At 44.1% G+C, this 17,912-nt stretch overlaps 1 protein-coding gene and 1 long non-coding RNA gene across 3 annotated transcripts in view; one reads left to right on the plus strand and one right to left on the minus strand.

The window, feature by feature from the left end:
* Nucleotides 1-17,912, plus strand: part of LOC138262127 (uncharacterized) — a 204,367-nt gene that overhangs the window by 110,454 nt on the left and 76,001 nt on the right. The window lies entirely within an intron of this gene.
* NPHP3 (nephrocystin 3) overlaps nt 1-17,912 on the minus strand; it is a 211,944-nt gene that overhangs the window by 28,428 nt on the left and 165,604 nt on the right. Inside the window, exons 25-26 of one of the 2 annotated variants that reach the window (XM_069211898.1) lie at nt 17,205-17,445; nt 9,697-9,782 (exon numbers count right to left, since the gene is read on the minus strand). In XM_069211898.1, coding sequence (XP_069067999.1) covers nt 9,705-9,782; nt 17,205-17,445 — 319 coding nt within the window. In that variant the 3' untranslated portion in view covers nt 9,697-9,704. Of the gene's footprint in view, nt 1-9,696; nt 9,783-17,204; nt 17,446-17,912 lie in introns of those variants that run through there. The other variant, XM_069211897.1, reaches the window with a different exon arrangement.

The raw sequence follows: 17,912 nt of genomic DNA on the forward strand, positions 1-17,912 counted from the left end.
ACAAAACATTAATCAATCGGGTATACTCCTTTGGACTTTAAGACACTTTAGCAAATTCAGCATTCACTTAAACTCAATGCAACGGATGGGCACCAGCATTCTTAGACCGCTGCCTCACAAATGTTGGCTAATAAGACAAACTTGTAAGGTTGACGGTCCTGTCCAATGCTGGAAATGTAAGAACAGTAAGTTATATTCCAGGGTGTGAAAGGAATGAGAACACCACCAAATTTCAAGGGGTTCATAATAAATAAATAATAAATACATGTATTTTCCAGTTAAAGGATTTAAAAAAAAAATAATGTGCTTTTTCCCATCACAGCATGCGAACTTCAAGGGACCGTCCACCATGTTATCCATCCGCTGTGGCACACATACAGACCATGAGGCCGTCTAAAAATGTATTATATGCATGGATTTCAAAAGGTGCTCAGTGGGATTTTGTGAATGTCCTAAAATAGGTAAATCTTCACAAATCCTGGGTGAAGGCCTCTAAGAATTTCTTTCCTAACTAGGTCCTTAATTGAGTAACTTTTGGACAAAATCTGAAGTAATCAGTATATGTGAGATGCAAGGAGTGTTCCAAAATTAGGGAACGAGGGTCCCAAGTAAAGGGGAGGGAACTGTCTTCTCTGCCTCTAGTGATTAGGCAGGAAAAAAGTGAAGGATGGCTTGCAAACTTACAGAGTGTTATCACGCTTGCGACGCAGAATTCTTCAATTGCCTTGTGCGTGGTTCACCCTGCCTCCACCCTGTTACACTTTTAACCTGGTCAGGTTGGACAGAGGTAATTTTTGTATGGTGTGTTGTTATTGTAGAGAAGCAAGCAGTAAATTGTTCAAAGAAATATCCTGTCTTTCCAATCATGATAATGTCTCATAATTCATAATGCTGCCTGAATGTTAAAAAACAAAAAAAAAAAAAAAAAAAAAAAAAAAAAAAGAGTACTCCAGCAGGAGCTGCAGATGCTTCAACCCATCCTTGGACCGGTACTTTGAGGGAGAATCTTGAACAGCAGTACCACAGGTGTACTACAGGAAAACAGCAGGAGTACCATGGTACCAGTTAAATATTAAGAAAATGAAAGGTGGGTGGGGTGTCCAAAGCTCTTGCGTAGAGGAGACTTATCTGCCTGCACCTAAATTCCCAGCTGCGCATGGCTCAATGCAGCACGCAGCTGGGGTGCTAGATAAATAGGATTTTTTTTAAAAACAGTAATTAAAAAAACACAGATAAAAGTTATCCCAAAGATTAAAGTAACATCATAGTGAGGTATGAAAATACAATACTGTTAGACCTGACAGCCTTAGGGTGGTCATCCCTCAACTTTTTGCCTGCCTCTCTCCACTTTTCTGACACTGTTTTTGCTGGTTTTAGGACTCTTCGCACTGCTAACCAGTACTAAAGAGCATATACTCTCTCGCTTAAACGAGGTAACATTGGTTCATTCCCAATTGGCATATTTGATTTACTTGTAAGTCCCTAGTAAAGTGCACTACATGTGCCCAGGGCCTGTAAATTAAATGCTACTAGTGGGCCCGCAGCACTGGTTGTGCCACCCACATAAGTAGCCCCTTAACCATGTCTCAGGCCTGCTATTGCAAGCCTGTGTGTGCAGTTTCACTGCCACTTCGACTTGGCATTCAAAAGTACTTGCCAAGCCCTAAACTCCCCTTTTTTCACATATGAGTCACCCCTAAGATAGGCCCTAGGTAACCAATAGGGTGCTATGCAGGTAAAAGGCAGGACATGTATATGTGTGTTTTATATCTCCTGTTACTGGAAAACTTCCAAGTTTGTTTTCCACTACTGTTAGGCCTGCTCCTTTCATAGGATAGCATTAGGGCTACCTCATTTACTGTTTGAGTGGTAGATTCTGATCAAAAAGGGGTAACCAGGTCATATTTAGTATGGCCAGAATGGTAACAGAAAATCCTGCTTATTGGTGAGGTTGGATTTTATATTACTATTTTAGAAATGCTACTTTTAGAAAGTGAGCATTTTTCTGCACTTAAAATCATTCTGTGCCTTACAGCCTGTCTCCAATCAACGTCTGGGTTATTCTGGTTGACAACTTCCTTGTCCATTTCATCCACACTACCGCAAACACAGGACACTCAGTCACACTTGCACTCATCTGCATACTGGATGGGTCTTCCTGGGCTGGAAGGGTGGCGGGCCTGACACGTACATTTCAAAGTCTAGGGGCCTGCCCTCCCACAATGGACTGCCAAACCCCCTACTGAGACCCTGGCAGACAGACCTGTACCTAAAGGGGAACTTATGCACTTCAAAACCACTCTTTGAAGTCTCCCTCACTTCAAAGGCATTTTTGGGTGTATATATATATGGAGTCTCTGACCCCCACCCACTCAAACAATTTTGCACCTGAACCTGCAACGTGTCAAGAGGAACTGCCTCGCTACCCAAAGGACTCGTCTGGACTGCTTTGCTCAGAAGGACTGCTGCCCTGCTGCCCTCTGACTTTGCTGAGAAGTGCTCTCCAAGGGCTCAGATTGAGCCTGCTCCCTGTTTTCTGAAGTCTCAGGGCCAAAAAGACTTCATCTCTTCAGGAAACTCCTTGTGCACCAAAATTGACGCACAGCCGTTTTGCGACAGAGAAATCGACGCACAGCTGAGTTGGAATGATGCAGCCCGACTTCCCGAGTGAAGATTCGATGCAGCGCTTGCGACCAGAAGTTCGACTCACAGCCCTACTGGATCGATGCAAAGCTGAGCTTAAACGACGCAGCCGATTCTCCGAGTGAAAAATCAATGAAATCAGTGAGAATATGAAAGATGGCATAGAATGGCATAGAATATGTCATCAATATGTCATCAATGATATAACATGTGGAGTAATTAGCTGTGCATAGCGAAGGTGCAAGTTATAGTTAGATTAGGGCGCAAGTTTTAGTTACTTGAAATAACTGCTGAATTTCTATGGTTTTATACAAGTAAATGCAGAACCTAACTATAACGTCCCTGTAACCTATGTTCTTTTCATTGCTATAGGTGAATCCAACCACTGCTGCGGCTTTGGCCGTGCGCAGCAGCGGTTGGCCGCCAGACCCTAAGTCCAACCCCCTATAAGCATATGGCAGGAGCTGGCCCTGGTTGATGGCAGTCCCCAGGGCCATCAGTGGCTCCATGAGGGGCTCTGTGCGGCCCCCCTCCAATGAGAATAGCCCCAGGGGGTGGTGGTCCCTTGGTCTTGGGGGTCCCAAAGGATATTTTAAAATATTTTAGCCAGTAGGTGGTGGTCCCCAGGGTGGGGGGGGCATGGACTGTGGCCCCCCTCCACATATTCATTAGGGAAAGCTCAAGGGATGTGGCAGTCCTCAGGGCAGTGGGGGTGCCGCGGATCCGATGCATATACTTTTATTAATGCCCCTGATGGGTGGTGGTCACCAGGGCGCTGGGGGGCTGCAGGCCTACCCGTATACATAAAAAAGAAAGCCAAGGGGAGGTGGTGGTTCTAAGGGCAGCGGAGGGGGGGGCACAGCCCCCCCGCATTTATAAAAATAAAAGCTCTGTGGAGGTGGTGATCCCTGGAGCTATGGAGGGGCCGGGAGGCCCCCCATACAAAAATTGTTATGCCCTGGGACCTGGCTCACCCAGGGGCCTATATAAAAAGAAAAACAAGCGCAGGAGCCCATGCTTGTTTTTTTTTTTTTTTTTACATTTTGTTGCCGCACATTTGCGAATATCACGAACTCGAGGCAAAAAAATTATTATTTACGACAATCTTTTTTGATCTGGGGGTGTCCCTCCATGCCCCCCCACCCACCACTGCTAAGGGGTCAGGGTGACTCTACCCTGGCCCCTTTTCTTTTTACTTTTTTTCTGGGACTCGGCTCAAGCCGAGTGCCAAGATGGCTGCCAACACTTCCTGCTTTGAAGTGCTGTCAGCCAATCAGAGCTGTGCATTTCCCTGCAGAAGCTTGTCTTTGTTCATGAATACTTCGCAGACAGAGATACACAAATTTGAATTTCCTTACAATTCTCAAAAACTACTTAACAGATTTACTCTAAATAGGCGAACGCATGATCTGCGTACCCTCAGCTAGCTTTCTGCCAAATTTGGTGTAATTCCGTCCAGTGGTCTGGGCTGTAGTCATGTCTAAAGATTCCTATGGGAATTAACATGGGAGACGTAATGTTTTTTGAGCCTCCTTTTTCTCGGCCTCCGCTTAATGGATCACCCCAAAAGTTTCTGTGCGCAACAAGAATCACTGCAACACTTTTTTTTTCAGAACATTTTGTGAAGATTTGTCAAACGGTGGCAAAGATATAGGCACGTCAAAAAAATGCTTTTTCTATGGAAACATGGTCCTAATTATAACTACCTTGTGGGGACTGACAATAGGATATATATATCTATATATATATATATATATATATATGGAAAATGTCACTTACCCAGTGTACATCTGTTCGTGGCATTAGTCGCTGCAGATTCACATGCTGTGCACATCCCGCCATCTGGTGTTGGGCTCGGAGTGTTACAAGTTGTTTTTCTTCGAAGAAGTCTTTTCGAGTCACGAGATCGAGGGACTCCTCCCATTTCGGCTCCATTGCGCATGGGCGTCGACTCCTTTTCAGAGTCACGGGATCGAGTGACTCTTCCTCTCTGTCATACTGCGCATGGACATTGACTCCGTTGTTAGATTGTTTTCCCACAAAGGGGTGTAGTAAGGAGTGATACAGTGTAAGAATATAAATGTTCTATAAAATTAGTAAGTAAAAAATAGATGTCCATGCAAATGTAAATGTATCTACATATTTACAAATAATAAAACTGCAATGACTACAGGCTTCCAGGGAGGAGGGAGGGTGCATGTGAATCTGCAGCCACGAGCAGATGTACACTGGGTAAGTGACATTTTCTGTTTGATGGCATGTGTAGCTGCAGCTACACATGCTATGCATAGACTACAAAGCAGTTACTCTCCCCACAAATTGCAGTGGCTAGACTGCGGTAGTTGAAGTTGTTTGAAATAATGTTCTTAAGACAGCTTGGCCAACATTGGCCTGTTGCTTTGAAAATACATCTACACAATAATGGTTCGTAAATGTATGAGGAATAGACATGTGGCAGCTTTACATATGTCTGCCATTGTATGTTTCCTAAGAATGCCATAGACGCACCTTTCTTTCTAGTGGAATGTGCTCTAGGTGTGATCAAAAGTTGTCTTTTTGACTTAATGTAACATGTTTGTATGCATTTAACAATCCATCTTGCTAATCCTTGTTTAGAGATAGGATTGACTTTATGTGGTTTTTGAAAGGCAACGAAAAGTTGTTTTGTTTTTCTAAATTCTTTAGTTCTATCTACATAGTACATTAGAGCTCTTTTGAGGTCAAGAGTACGAAGGGATCATTCTGCAACTGAGTCTGGCTGTGGAAAGAAGACTGGCAATTCCACTGTTTGGTTTATGTGAAAAGGTGATACCACTTTTGGCAGAAATTTGGGATTTGTTCTACATACAACTTTATGTTTGTGCACTTGGAAAAAAGGATCTTCAAGAGTGAATGTTTGTATTTCACTAGCTCTTCGCAATGAAGTAATAGCTACTAGGAAGGCGACCTTCCATGTCAAAAATTGAATCTCACAAGAATGCATGGGTTCAAAAGGTGGGCCCATGAGTCTGGTGAGTACGATATTTAGATTTCAAGTAGGAACAGGTGGCGTTCTGGGTGGAAATACGTTTTAATTCTACCATGAACGCTTTTATAACTGGAACTCTGAATAAAGAGGTGTGTTGAATAGTCTGCAAGTATGCTGATATTGCAGTAAGATGTATTTTAATGGATGAGAAAGCTAGATTTGATTTCTGCAAATGAAGTAGATAGCATACAATATCTTGTATTGATGCTGTCAGTGGATCAGTATTTTTGGATTGACAGTAGTAAACAAATCTTTTCCATTTGTTAGCATAACATTGCCTAGTGGTAGGTTTACATGCCTGTTTTAGCACTTCCATGCATTCTAATGGAAGTTTTAGGTATCCAAATTCTATGACTTCAGGAGCCAAAACGCTAAGTTGAGAGCACTGGGGGTTGGATGCCTGATTTGACCTTTGTTTTGTGTTAACAACTCCGGCCTGTTTGGAAGTTTGGAGTGAGGTACTACTGACAGGTCTAGAAGTGTGGTGTACCAATGTTGTCGTGCCCACATTTGGGCTATGAGTTTCATGGTGACAGATGTCTGATGCAGTTTGTTGACCAGAAAGGGAAGTAGTGGGAGAGGGGGAAAAGCGTAAGCAAATATCCCTGACCAGTTGATCCATAGAGCATTGCCCTTGGATAGAGGATGTGGGTGTCTGGATGCCAAGTTTTGGCATTTTGCGATTTCGCTTGCTGCAAATAAGTCTATTTCTGGTGTTCCCCACTTTTGAAAGTACGTTTGAAGTACCTGAAAGTGAATCTCCCATTTGTGTGTCTGTTGGTGGGTCCTGCTTAGGAGATCTGTCAGCTGATTGTGTATTCCTGGAATGTATCCTTCTAGTAGATGAATATGATTGTGAAGTGCCCATTTGCATATTGTCTGGGCTAAAAGGGGCAGTTGAGACGAATGTGACCCGTCTTGTTTTTTCAGGTAATACATGGTCGTCATATTGTCTGTTTTTATCAGAACAATCTTGTGTTTGAGAAGGGGTTGAAACGCTTTTAGGGCAAGGAACACAGCTATTAATTCTAAATGGTTTATGTGAAAATGTCTCTGTTTCAAATCCCATTCCTCTTGAAAGATAAGGCTATTGAGATGAGCTCCCCAACCTATCATTGATGCATCTGTTGTTATTGTGGTCTGAGGCACAGGGTCTTGAAATGACTGCCCCTTCATTAAACTGCTGAGATTCCACCATAGAAGAGACTTGTGCGTTTGGCGGTCCAAAAACACTAGATCTTACAATTGACCCTGTGCATGAGACCATTGTTGTGAGAGTCACTGCTGTAGTGTCCTCATGTTGAGTCTTGCATGTGGTACTATTGCTATGCAGGATGCCATCATTCCTAGGATTCTCATGATAAAACTTACAGTGTATTGTTGATTTGGCTGTATTTGTGGTATGAGATTTTGGAAAGCTTCTATCCTTTGTGTATTTGGATTTGCTAGGGCTCTCTGCGTATTTAAAATAGCAACTAGGTAAGGTTGTACCTGTGCTGGCTGAAGATGAGATTTTTGGTAGTTGAGAGTGAACACTAGTGTATGTAGGGTCTCTGTTACGTATTGAGTGTGTTGTTGGCATTGTATAAAATTGTTTGATTTTATTAGCCAATCGTCTAGATATGGAAAGACATGTATGTGTTGCCTTCTTAGGTAGGCTGCTACTACCGCTAGACCTTTTTTGAATACCCTTGGAGCTGTTGTTTTGCCGAATGGTAGAACTTTGAACTGATAATGTTTTCCTGCTATGACAAACCTGAGGTATTTTCTGTGAGCTGGATGGATGGGTATATGGAAATACGCATCTTTGAGGTCTAATGCAGTCATGTAATCTTGTTTTTGTAGTAGTGGAATGACGTCCTGCAGAGTTACCATGTGAAAGTGTTCGGACAGGATGTATAGATTTAGAGATCTGAGGTCTAGAATGGGCCTGGGAGTGCCATCCTTTTTGGGAATAAGAAAGTATAGTGAGTATACTCCTGTTCCTTGTTGAGAATGTGGGACCAATTCGATTGCTTGTTTTAGTAGTAGCGATTGCACTTCTTGTTGTAATAGAACATTGTGTTCTGGGGACAGCCTGTGGTAACGTGGAGGAATGTTTGGAGGGGTAGAATTGTGGATAATTGACAACACCCAATGGTCTGTGGTGATGTTTTGTGAATGGGCGTGAAATTGCTGCAGTGTTCCCCCACAGGAGATGTGTGGGGTTGGGGGGTGGTAAATAAGTCACTGCTTAGATGGTGTTTTGGCTTGTTTTGAGGTTTGTAACTTGCCTCTGTGTCTAAAGTATTGGCCTCTGCAAGACCCTCTAAATCCCCCTCTCTGGTAATGCTGCTGCTGTTGTCCTGGCTTTGCCTGGGCGGTAAAAGCCTCAGTGGATTGTGGCTTGAATCCTCCTCTAAACTGTTGCCTGCAAAAGGAACCTCTATACAGTGTTGTGTATAATGCTCCATTGCATTGGCAATGTCTGAGTCTTTCCTAAGTTTTTCTATGGCCGTATCGACTTCAGGGCCAAACAAATGCTTTTTATCAAAAGGCATGTTGAATTCTTATAGTAAGCAGGAACTGACACTTCTGGCTGCTGTATCTGCAGCATCAAGGGCAGACCGTATCTGATTATTGCTTATAGCCTGACCCTCCTCTACAATCTGCTGTGCCCTTTTCTGATGTTCCTTTGGGAGGTGCTGTAGGAGTTCTTGCGTCTTGTCCCAGTGGGCTCTATCATATCTCGCTAGCAAGGCTTGCGAGTTTGCAATTCGCCATTGGTTGGCTGCCTGTGTGGCAGCAGCATTGAATTTCCTACTCTCCTTATCAGGGGGAGGAGCATCCCCTGATGATTGGCTATTAGCCCTCTTTCTAACCGCACTCACTACCACGGAGTCTGGAGGAACTTGTTGTGTCATATAATCAGGGTCTGTAGGAGCAGGTTTGTATTTTTTGTCACTACGCAGGGTAATTACTCTAGCTTTGACTGGCTCACAAAAAATTTGATCTGCATGTTTAACCATACCAGGTAACATTGGAAGGCACTGATATCTAGAGTGGGTGGAAGATAGAGTGTTGAACAGGAAATCCTCTTCTAGGGGTTCTGTGTGCATAAGCACCCAATGGTTAGCAGCTGCCCTGGAAACAACCTGCGTGTATGCAGTAGTGTCCTCTGGTGGAGAAGGCTTGGAGGGGTATGAATCACGGTCATTGTCATGAATAGATTCTGGGTCATACAGATCCCAAGGATCCACTGTATCACCATGTGAATGCTGCAAATGCGTTGGTGAAGGTAAAGGTGGTGGGCTAGTGGGTGGAGGTGAAAAGGAAAGCTGTGGTGAATGAGTGGGAGAAGTAGGGGCAGGTGCTGGCTTCTCCTTCTGTTTATACATTTTTGCTGGTGGTTGAGCAGTGTCTAATTGTTCCTGAAAGGCCAGCTTCCTTTTGGTTTGCGGAGGAGGTGCAGTAACTATTCTGCCAGTCTCTTTGTGGATGTGAATCCTGGATTGTCTCTCATCTATAACTTCAAGCACAGGCTGAATCTCAGTGTCCTTAGAAGGTCTATAAGATTGTTCATGCAGTTAATTCGAAGTCTGTTTGAGATGGCTCGAAAGTCCTTGCTGTTCTGAAGATGGAAGCTCTTTCGGTCCTAGAAATGGAGTCGGTTATTTCAGCTCCGAAGGAGGGCGTCAAGGCTTCGTCTCCGAGGAGTGAGGACGCTTACTCGAGTCCGAGGCAGAACTCTTCACAGATTTACTCGACTGCGATGTCGACAGAGGAGTGGCCTTTTTCGGCGCCGAACCCGAAGGTCGGTCAACGAGAGTCTTTTTTCGGGTCGAACCATGGCCCTCTGGCAGTGGTGTACCCAAGGCCTTCAATGGTTTTTTATATGTGGGCGTAGGGGCAGACCTACTCACGTGCTGTTCAGTAGTGATAGGCCTATCTTCTTCCGATTCTTGTTCGGAGTCGGTGTCTCGGATGGAGACCGCTGTCTGCGCCTGTTCTTCCTCCATGATTTTGAGATGCTCTGTACTCTTCAACACCATTTCTAATCTTCTGGCTCTCCGATCACGCAGGGTCTTCTTGGATCGAAACAATCAACAGGCCTCACAATCTTCTTTGTGATCTGGAGAAAGACACAGAATACAAACAAGGTGTTGGTCTGTGTAGGGAAATTTTGCGTGCCACCAAGGACAAAATCGAAATGGAGTCCGATCCATCAGGCTTCCACGCGGTAGGCCCAAACAGGCCAGAGGCAGGCGCACGCGCCCAGAAGGGCAAAGATCTAGATTCCAACGGTACTATCGGTTCGACGCTAGGTGGAAACACGATCGAAGCAATACAGATGACTGAGTGAGTTTTCTGAAGTTTCCGATTCAAAATCTCAGAGTGAGAGGAAACACATCCGAACCCGACAGCAGAAAGAAAACAATCTAACAATGGAGGCAATGCCCATGTGCAGTATGACCGAGAGGAGGAGTCACGCGATCCGTGAATCCAAAAAGACTTCTTCGAAGAAAAACAACTTGTAACACGCCGAGCCCAACACTAGATGGCGGAATAATGCATAGCATGTGTATCTGCAGCTTCGCATTCCATCAAATATACATACATATATGGAAAATGTCACTTACCCAGTGTACATCTGTTTGTGGCATGTTCCGCTGCAGATTCACATGCTATGCACAGGTCCTGCCATCTAGTGTTGGGCTCGGAGTGTTACAAGTTGTTTTTCTTCCAAGAAGTCTTTTCGAGTCACGGGACCGAGTGACTCCTCCTTTTCGGCTCCATTGCGTATGGGCATCGACTCCATCTTAGAATGTTTTCACGCAGAGGGTAAGGTAGGAGTGATAGAGTGTAAAGAAAGAGATGTCCATGCAATGGAATAAAGATGTATATACATATGTACAAATTTTAAATGTAACTTAAACGGCTACAGTCTCCCGGGGAGGAGGTAGGGGGCATGTGAATCTGCAGCGGAACATGCCACGAACAGATGTACACTGGGTAAGTGACATTTTCCATTCAATGGCATATGTAGCTGCAGATACACATGCTATGCATAGACTACAAAGCAGTTCTCCTCCCCTAAGCGGTGGTCAGCCTGTAGGAGTTGAAGTTGTTTGAAATAGTGTTCTTAGTACAGCCTGTCCTACTGTGGCCTGTTGTGTTGCTAACACATCTACACATAAATGCTTGGTAAATGTATGAGGTGCTGACCAAGTGGCTGCTTTGCAGATTTCGGTCATTGGTATATTTCCTAGAAATGCCATTGTTGCTCCTTTTTTCCTAGTGGAATGCACTTTTGGTGTAATTAACAGCTGTCTTTTAGCCTTTAGGTAGCAAGTTTGGATACATTTCACTATCCATCTGGCTATGCCTTGTTTTGATATAGGATTACCACTATGGGGTTTTTGGAATGCGACGAACAACTGTTTAGTTTTCCTAAATGATTTTGTTCTGTCGATGTAATATATTAAAGCTCTCTTAATATCTAATGTATGTAGTGCTCTTTCTGCCACTGAGTCTGGCTGCGGGAAGAAGACTGGAAGTTCCACTGTTTGATTTAAATGAAACGGTGAGATGACTTTTGGTAGAAATTTAGGGTTTGTGCGAAGTACAACCTTATGTTTGTGTACTTGTATAAGGGGTTGTTCAATAGTGAATGCTTGTATTTCACTAACTCTCCGTAATGAAGTGATTGCCACTAGAAATGCTACTTTCCAAGTTAGGAATGTAATCTGACATGAGTGCATGGGTTCAAAGGGTGGACCCATGAGTCGTGTGAGTACAATGCAAAGATTCCATGAGGGTACTGGTGGCGTTCTGGAGGTATGATTAATTTTAGACCCTCCATGAAAGCTTTGATGACTGGTACTCTAAATAGAGATTTGGTTTGTTTATTGTCCAAATAAGCAGAAATTGATGTGAGATGTACCTTGATGGATGAAAAAGCTAAATTTGCTTTTTGTAGGTGGAGTAAATAACTTACAATGTCTTGTATGGTTGTGTCTAAGGGTGTTATGTGTTTTGCTTGACAGTATAAAACAAATCTTTTCCATTTGTTAGCATAACACTGCCTGGTGGTAGGTTTTCTTGCCTGTTTAATCACTTCCATCCATTCTGGTGGAAGATTTAGATATCCAAACTCTAAGATTTCAGGAGCCAGATTGCCAGATTGAGCATTGCTGGATTGGGGTGTCTGATCTGTTGTTTGTTTTGCGTCAACAGGTCTGGTCTGTTTGGAAGTTTGATGTGTGGTACTACTGACAGGTCTAGCAATGTGGTGTACCATGGTTGACGTGTCCATGTTGGTGCTATAAGTATGAGTTTGAGTTTGTTTTGATGAAGTTTGGTGACCAAAAATGGAATGAGCGGGAGAGGGGAAAAGCGTAAGAAAATATCCCTGACCAGTTGATCCATAGAGCATTGCCCTTGGATAGATGGTGTGGGTACCTGGACGCGAGGTTTCAGCATTTTGCGTTGTGGTTGGTGGCGAACAGATCTATATCTGGTGTCCCCCACTGACGAAAGTATTTGGTGATGTACTTGGGGGTGAATTTCCCACTCGTGAGTTTGTTGGTGATCTCGACTGAGGTCGTCTGCCAATTGACTGTGAATTCCTAGAATGTATTGAGCTACGAGGTGTATGTTGTTGTGAATTGCCCAATGCCAAATTGTTTGTGCTAGAAGGCAAAGTTGTGATGAGTGGGTTCCTCCCTGTTTGTTTAGGTAGTACATTGTTGTCATATTGTCCGTTCTGACAAGAATGTGTTTGTGAGCAAGAAGAGGTTGAAAAGCTCTTAGTGCTAGGGACACTGCTAGCAGTTCTAAGTGATTTATGTGAAATTGTTTTTGTTTGTTGTCCCATTGTCCCTGAATATTATGATTGTTGAGGTGTGCCCCCCCCCATCCAATCATTGATGCATCTGTTGTAAGAATGGCGTGAGGCACAGGGTCTTGAAATGGCCGCCCTTTGTTTAAATTTGTGGGATTCCACCACTGAAGTGATATGCATGTTTGGCGGTCTATCAACACTAGATCTTGGAGATGACCATGTGCCTGCGACCATTGTTTTGCAAGGCACTGTTGTAAGGGCCGCATGTATAACCTTGCGTTTGGGACAATGGCGATGCACAATGCCATCATCCCCAACAGTTTCATGACAAATGTGACTGTGTACTGTTGGTTTTGCTGGATTTTTGGCAATATGCTGTGGAACGATTGCACTCTTTGTGGACTTGGGCTTGCAAGTGCTTTTTGGGTGTTTAATGTGGCCCCTGAGTACTGCTGAATTTGTGCTGGTCGCAGGTGTGACTTTTGGTAATTTGTTGAGAACCCTAGTGTGTGTAGGGTGTTTATTACATAACATGTGTGATGTTGGCACTGTTTTTGAGTGTTGGATTTTATTAGCCAATCGTCGAGATATGGGAATACATGCATATGTTGTCTCCTTATGTATGCTGCGACTATGGTAAGGCATTTTGTAAAGACTCTGGGAGCTGTTGTAATCCCGAAGGGTAACACTTTGAACTGGTAATCTTTTCCTTGTATTACAAATCTGAGATATTTTCTGTGAGCTGAATGGATGGGTATGTGAAAATACGCATCTTTTAGATCCAGTGTTGCCATAAATGATTCCTGTTGTAGCACTGGGACTACATCTTGTAGCGTTACCATGTGAAAGTGTTCAGATCGGATGTAGAGGTTGAGAGTCCTGAGATCTAATATTGGTCTTAATGTTTTGTCCTTTTTGGGAATAAGGAAGTACAGAGAGTAAACCCCTGTTCTTTTTTGATGATGCAGCACAAGTTCTATGGCTTGTTTGAGTAATAGTGCCTGTACTTCTGTTTGCAACATTGCAACATGTTGCGATGAAAGTTTGTGCGCTTTTTGGGGAATGTCTGGAGGAATTTGTGTGAACTCTACGCAGTAACCATGTTGGATAATGGATAGTACCCAGGTGTCTGTTGTGATGTTTAACCATTGGTCGTGGAACTTTTGTAGTCTTCCTCCCACAGGGGAAGTGTGGTGAGGGAAGGTGGCGGTCAAGTCACTGTTTGTTATTAGTGGCTTGTTTTGAGGATTGGTATTTTCCTCTAGATTTGGGGAAATGTCCTCTGTAGGAGCCCCGAAATCCCCCTCTCTGATATTGTGTCTGGTAAGAGGGCTTGGCTTGTGAGGTAGATGGCTTGGAAGGTTGTGGCCTGAAGCCTCCCCTATATTGAGGCTTTCGAAATGAGCCTCTGTATTGGGATGAATAAAGTGCTCCCATCGCTTTGGCAGTGTAGGCGTCTTTTTTCATCTCGTCTATGGCGGTGTCAACCTGTGTGCCGCATAATTGTTGCTGATTAAAAGGCATGTTGAGGATGGCCTGTTGGATTTCAGGTTTAAAACCTGATGACCTAAGCCATGCAGGTCGCCTAATGGGGACAGCCGTATTTATAGTTCTTGCGGCTGTATCTGCGGAGTCTAGCGCCGATCTTATTTGATTGTTCGTAATTGCCTGTCCCTCCTCTACTACCTGCTGGGCTCTCTTCTGTTGGTCCTTGGGGAGATACTGAATAATGTCCTTCATCTCATCCCAGTGAGCCCTATCGCACCTAGCTAGTAGGGCCTGCAAATTAGGTATGCCCCATTGATTGGCTGCCTGTGACGCCACCCTTTTCCCTGCAGCATCAAATTTCTTGCTTTCTTTATCTGGAGGGGGTGCATCTCCAGAGGACTGTGAGTTAGCCCTTTTCCTTGCTGCGCTGACCACTACTGAATCTGGGGGCAGCTGTTGTGTGATAAAAATGGGGTCTAAGGGTGGTGGCTTGTATTTTTTCTCTACCCTTGGGGTTATAGCCCTTCCTTTAACCGATTCTTGGAAAATTTGCTGCGCATGATCGAGCATTCCGGGGAGCATGGGTAGGCTTTGGTATGTGGCATGTGTTGAGGACAATGTATTGTAAAAGAATTCGTCCTCCAGAGGTTCTGTGTGCATGGTCACGTTGTGAAATGCCGCTGCCCTAGCTAGAACCTGTGTATATGAGGTGCTATCCTAAGGTGGCGATGGCTTAGATGGGTAGTACTATGGACTATTGTCTGAGACTGGGTCATCATAGAGATCCCATGGATCTGTGTCATGTTGTGACTGCATAGTGTGTGATGGAGACTGTGCAGTGCGTGTAGCAGGTGGGGAGACAGTTATTTGAAGAGGCTGAGGAGGAGACTGGTGAGGAGAAAACTGGGGAGGCGGAGATTTCTCTCTTGGCACTTTAGCCGTTGGCTGATCAGTGTCCAAACGTCCATGGAAGGCAAGTTTTCTTTTTGTTCTCAGAGGAGGTGCTGTGAGGATCTTGCCAGTGTCCTTGTGGATTTGTATCCTGGCCTGTTTTTCATCGAAATTCTCCATTTGTTGCAATTCCTCATCAAATCTATAGCTTTCCTTTAATTGTTTCGAAGGTCCATGCTCCTCTGTGTAGGTATGTTTTTTTGGTTCCGAAGCTGTTTTTTTCGGCACCGATGGGCCTGGAGTAGTTGGTTCCGAAAGTGACTTTCGGGGTTTTGACTCGATGGGTCGGTGTCGTATGATTTTGGAGTCTGTGCCTCGGCTCGAGTCCAAAGGCTTTGTTACTGGCGTGGCCTTTTTCGGTGCCGAAGATGTTACTTGGTCACCGGTTGCTTTTTTACGGGTAGAGCCATGGCCTTCTGGCAGTGGCGTCCCCAAGGCCTTGTATTTGGGCTTGGTTTTGGTTGGGGCAAGCGTACTCACGTGCTGGCCCGCTGTTAGGGGTCGGTCGATGTCGGACTCTTGTTCGGAATTGGATCCCTGAATGGAGACGGCGGTGTGGATCATCTCCTCCTCTTCTACGTGGAGACGTTCAGTGCTTCTGGGCGCCATCTCTAACCTTCGCACTCTTCGGTCTCTCAAAGTCTTTTTCGAACGGAAGGATTTACAGGCTTCGCAGGTATCCTCTCGATGATCCGGAGATAAACACAGGTTACAAACCAGATGTTGATATGTGTAGGGATACTTGGCGTGGCACCGAGGGCAGAATCTAAACGGGGTCCGGTCCATGAGGCTTCGACGATACTTTTGGTCGGGCCAACCAGGCCCAAGTTGGGCGCGGGTGCCCCGAAGGGCAATCAAAGGTGTGTATCCGCCGGCACCGAGGTGTCGATGCTGGATGAGACGCGATCGAAAACAATACCGACGAATTTAGAGGGTTTGTAAGATTTTTCCGACTCGAACAACCGGAGTGAAGAGGAACACATCCGAACCCGATGGCGGAAAGAAAACAATCTAAGATGGAGTCGATGCCCATGCCCAATGGAGCTGAAAAGGAGGAGTCACTCGGTCCCGTGACTCGAAAATACTTCTTCGAAGAAAAACAACTTGTAACACTCCGAGCCCAACACTAGATGGCAGGACCTGTGCATAGCATGTGTATCTGCAGCTACACATGCCATCGAATATATATATATATAACTATATATATATATAACTATATATAACTATATATATATATATATATATATATATATATATATATATAAAACACACACCACCCCAGTACAACAGGGCAGGTTCAGTGTGGATATTAATGAGGGGGCATGTCCCACTTACCTCCGTGCCAGATGAAGGATTTAACCTGTGATTAATGGACACGAAGGTGAGAGTGGGAGAAGAGAGAGGGATTTTCTTCTCCTTCACTCTTCCAAATTTCCACGTGTCACAGACATTAAAATATGTATTTTTGGTGACAGCATCAGTGGTGAAGTGAGGGATGCCCGACTTTGAAAGTACTTATTGTTTTATTGCGCATGACCCCTTTATTCATACTATTTATGCACCTTAATTAAAAAATGGACAGTAAATGGTATTGTGGTGAAGTGATGCCATTGAAGCAATATTTGATTTACACCACAGAATGAAGACTATGATGACATTATGGGAACTGAAGTACTGAAATACTAAGTCACGAGACGTGTAGAGATTAAAAGCACCTGTGACTGTTTGCAACTGCTCTCCTGTGAACAAGGCATTTTTTGTTGAAACGTGTCAGGCAGGATATCCATAATTTTGTTGCCATCTTATCATGAAAGAAATAAACAAGAGGCTGTTTGGAACTAGGCTTCATGATTTTTGTTCTGTTTGGATTTGTTTAATGGGATTCTCCGTCCCCATTGTGAAGCCGCCCTGCAGGATTGGAGGCCCCCATTGATGGAGATTGGTGCAGTGTGTATGACTCAATTTCAAGGTTTACTAGCCAGGCTTCAACACCTCCCTTGTACTATTCAAAATAATGGATAATATCTCCAACACAGTTAATTGAGATGCTCTATAGCGATTTACAGTTTCCTGCTACATCTCTTGCCATGCTGACAAGCTCAAGCAGTCCGAGTGGACGCAACTGGAACAGTAAAGCACGTATACTATGTTCAAGGACCTACAGCGTCTTTGATCAAACATTCAAAATTGGTGTTCATTACCAATATATGAAAAACAAAACTATTATGTATACTCAGACTCAGCCAAAGAAAAACTAGCTCTGGGACTTACTTTCTTTTTGTAGAGCAGCGCAAGGTGTTTCACGGTATACGCCAGCGATGGGTGGTCAGGAGACCGTGCTCTCTTCCGGATTTCTAAGGCCCTTTCATACAGTTCTTCTGCCTTATCATGCTGCTTTCTCTCATTATAAAGGGCTGCCAGGTTGTTCAGAGACTGTGCACAATCTGTATGGTCGGGCCCCAGAATTCGCTCCCTCATCTCCAGCGAGCGCTTTAAGAACATTTCTGCTGCCCTAGGCACAAAAGTAGAAGAGAGATGTAGGGTTTACAGCAAAATGTGCAGTTTCATGTGTCAGCATACCCTCATTAAGCAAAGAAGAAAGAATCTTTCCATTTTAGAATTTCCAAAAACAGTAATGGGTTGAGGAAACAAGGTGCCTCCAGAATCATAAAGCACCATTGAGACATTCACTGTTTTTGAATTATTTTTGTGGTAATATCAAAACCAACACCTACATGAACTGGTTTCTACAGTGGGGTAGAAATGCATCTGGCAGAGTTTGCTAAACAATATTTTCAAGAAGTAAATAGAGATCAATGAATGTAGCCTGGATGCCAAGAGAGATGGCTCTCTTTCTGTAAGGCTCCCACCCATGTGATTTCTTGCCAACCTACAACTCCATCTAGCCTAACACTGAGCAAATCCTAACAGGCTGAAAACCAGTGTGAACCATCCCATCCCCCCAGAACAAGCATGGGC

Source organism: Pleurodeles waltl, chromosome 10, assembly GCF_031143425.1.
Source record: "Pleurodeles waltl isolate 20211129_DDA chromosome 10, aPleWal1.hap1.20221129, whole genome shotgun sequence".
In the NCBI taxonomy this organism is placed as follows: Eukaryota; Metazoa; Chordata; class Amphibia; order Caudata; family Salamandridae; genus Pleurodeles; species Pleurodeles waltl.